The sequence below is a fragment of the Myotis brandtii genome, unplaced genomic scaffold (assembly GCF_000412655.1).
Source record: "Myotis brandtii unplaced genomic scaffold, ASM41265v1 C42670526, whole genome shotgun sequence".
Classification (NCBI taxonomy): Eukaryota; Metazoa; Chordata; class Mammalia; order Chiroptera; family Vespertilionidae; genus Myotis; species Myotis brandtii.
Genome location: NW_005326615.1, coordinates 1 through 1944, shown reverse-complemented (window position 1 = coordinate 1944; position 1944 = coordinate 1). Strand labels below are relative to the sequence as shown.

The 1944-nt window shown below is 57.0% G+C and overlaps 1 protein-coding gene across 1 annotated transcript; it reads left to right on the top strand.

Moving 5' to 3' along the window:
- Positions 1–706: 706 nt before the first annotated feature.
- LOC106724377 (endogenous retrovirus group K member 9 Pol protein-like) lies at positions 707–1939 on the top strand (the record flags this gene model as incomplete). The annotated part of the gene is made up of 2 exons (XM_014531596.1): positions 707–934; positions 1061–1939. Coding segments are annotated over 2 exons (1107 nt in total), but the record flags the coding sequence as incomplete, so codon positions are not given.
- Between the last annotated feature and the right edge of the window lie 5 nt (positions 1940–1944).

Here is a 1944-nt window from a genome sequence, read left to right as displayed (position 1 = left end):
GTACCGTGCGCCAGCAGGAGCCTCCGGGCTGGAGGCCGCTGCACCCGAGAAACCCCAGCCGGACTCCACGGTCTCGAGCCCGCACCACACCCGGAGTGGGGCTGAGTTCGGAGCGCCGGGGGAGGCTCAGGCGGCTGGGCTGTATCCCCTGAGAGAGACGGGAGAGAGAGACGGTGCAGGTCGTCAGCTCCGCACTTATGTGCCTTTCACTACCTCTGACCTCTATAATTGGAAGAACCAAAATCCCCCATTTTCTGAGGCTCCGGAGGAAGTGATTACCCTATTAGAATCAGTGTTCTATACTCACCAGCCCACTTGGGAGGATTGTCAGCAACTCCTCCGGATTCTCTTCACTACCGAAGAGAGAGAGAGGATTAAGGCAGAGGGGAAGAAACAGGTGCGGGATCCCCAGGGGGAGATAAACACCAACGAGAGAGAGATTGAGGAGCAATTTCCCTCCTCCCGCCCGAATTGGGACCCCAATACCCATCGAGGGGAGGAAGCACTTAACCAGTACCGCCAGGTCTTGCTTAGGGGACTCAGGGCTGCCGCGAGGAAGCCCACTAACCTCTCCAAGGTAACAGAGGTCAAGCAGGGCCCCTCTGAGAGCCCTACGGCATATCTCGAGCGGCTACTCCAGGCTTATCGGACCTGGACGCCAATAGACCCTAGGGCTCCAGAGAATCAAGCCGCGGTTGTCCTCCAGTTTGTGTCTCAGGCAGCCCCCGACATTAGAAGAAAATTACAGAAGCTGGATGGGTTTCAGGGAAAGTCTCTCTCTGAGCTGGTGGCCGTAGCCCAGAAGGTGTTTGACCAGCGGGAAGATCCTGCTAAAACTACCCAGGAACTTACACAGAAAATGGCCAAAGTCCTCTTGGCCCGGGAGGAGCCGCCCCGAAAAGGGGCCAAGAGCGGCTCCAAGAAAAACTGGAGAGCTGGGGCGCTAGGCCCGAACCAGTGTGCATACTGTAAGGAAGAAGGGCATTGGAAGAGAGACTGTCCCAAGCTAGCCGGAGCACGTAAAGAGCCGGCACCAATCCTGGTAGAAGAAGTAGACTAGAAGTTTCAGGGTCCCACGGCCCTCCGGGAACCCAGGCTAAAACTCTCGGTAGGGGGGCAACTCATTGACTTTTTAGTGGATACCGGGGCCACTCATTCGGTGGTGCAGACGCCAGTGGGCCCCACTACCGCTCGGAAGATCAGAGTGGTAGGGGCAACCGGGGTGGCCAAGAGCTACCCCACCTCGGAAGGAAGGATCACAGACTTAGGCCGGGGGCTAGTCACTCATCCCTTCTTAGTAATCCCCGAGTGTCCAGACCCACTCTTGGGTAGGGATCTCCTCCACAAGTTACGTGCCACTATCACCTTTGACGGCGGGGAGGAGCCCCGGATTGAGGTAGGGGGGAAATTACTCGTCACAGTGCCTATAGGTGAAGAATACCTCCTCTATGAAAAGGATCCTCCTACCGGTGGGGAGTTGTTAGAAAAATGGAAGAGGGAAATCCCAGGAGTTTGGGCCGAGACGAACCCCCCGGGCCTTGCAAAGGAACAGGCTCCAATCCATGTCCAGCTGACCAGCACGGCCCAGCCGGTAAGGGTGCGTCAGTACCCTATGACTATCGAGGCAAGGAGAGGGGTCCGTGAGAACGTTCGTAAGCTCAAGGCGGCCGGGATCTTAGTCCCAGTTCAGTCTCCATGGAATACACCCCTGCTACCTGTAAAGAAGCAAGAGACGGGGGAGTACCGCATGGTCCAGGACCTCAGAGAAGTGAATAAGAGGGTAGAGACTATACACCCCACGGTGCCGAACCCCTACACCCTCCTGAGCCTTCTGCCTCCCGACCGAACTTGGTATAGCGTCCTGGATTTGAAGGACGCCTTCTTTTGCCTCCCTCTGGCCCCCAAGAGTCAGTTGCTATTCGCCTTCGAATGGAATGACCCAGA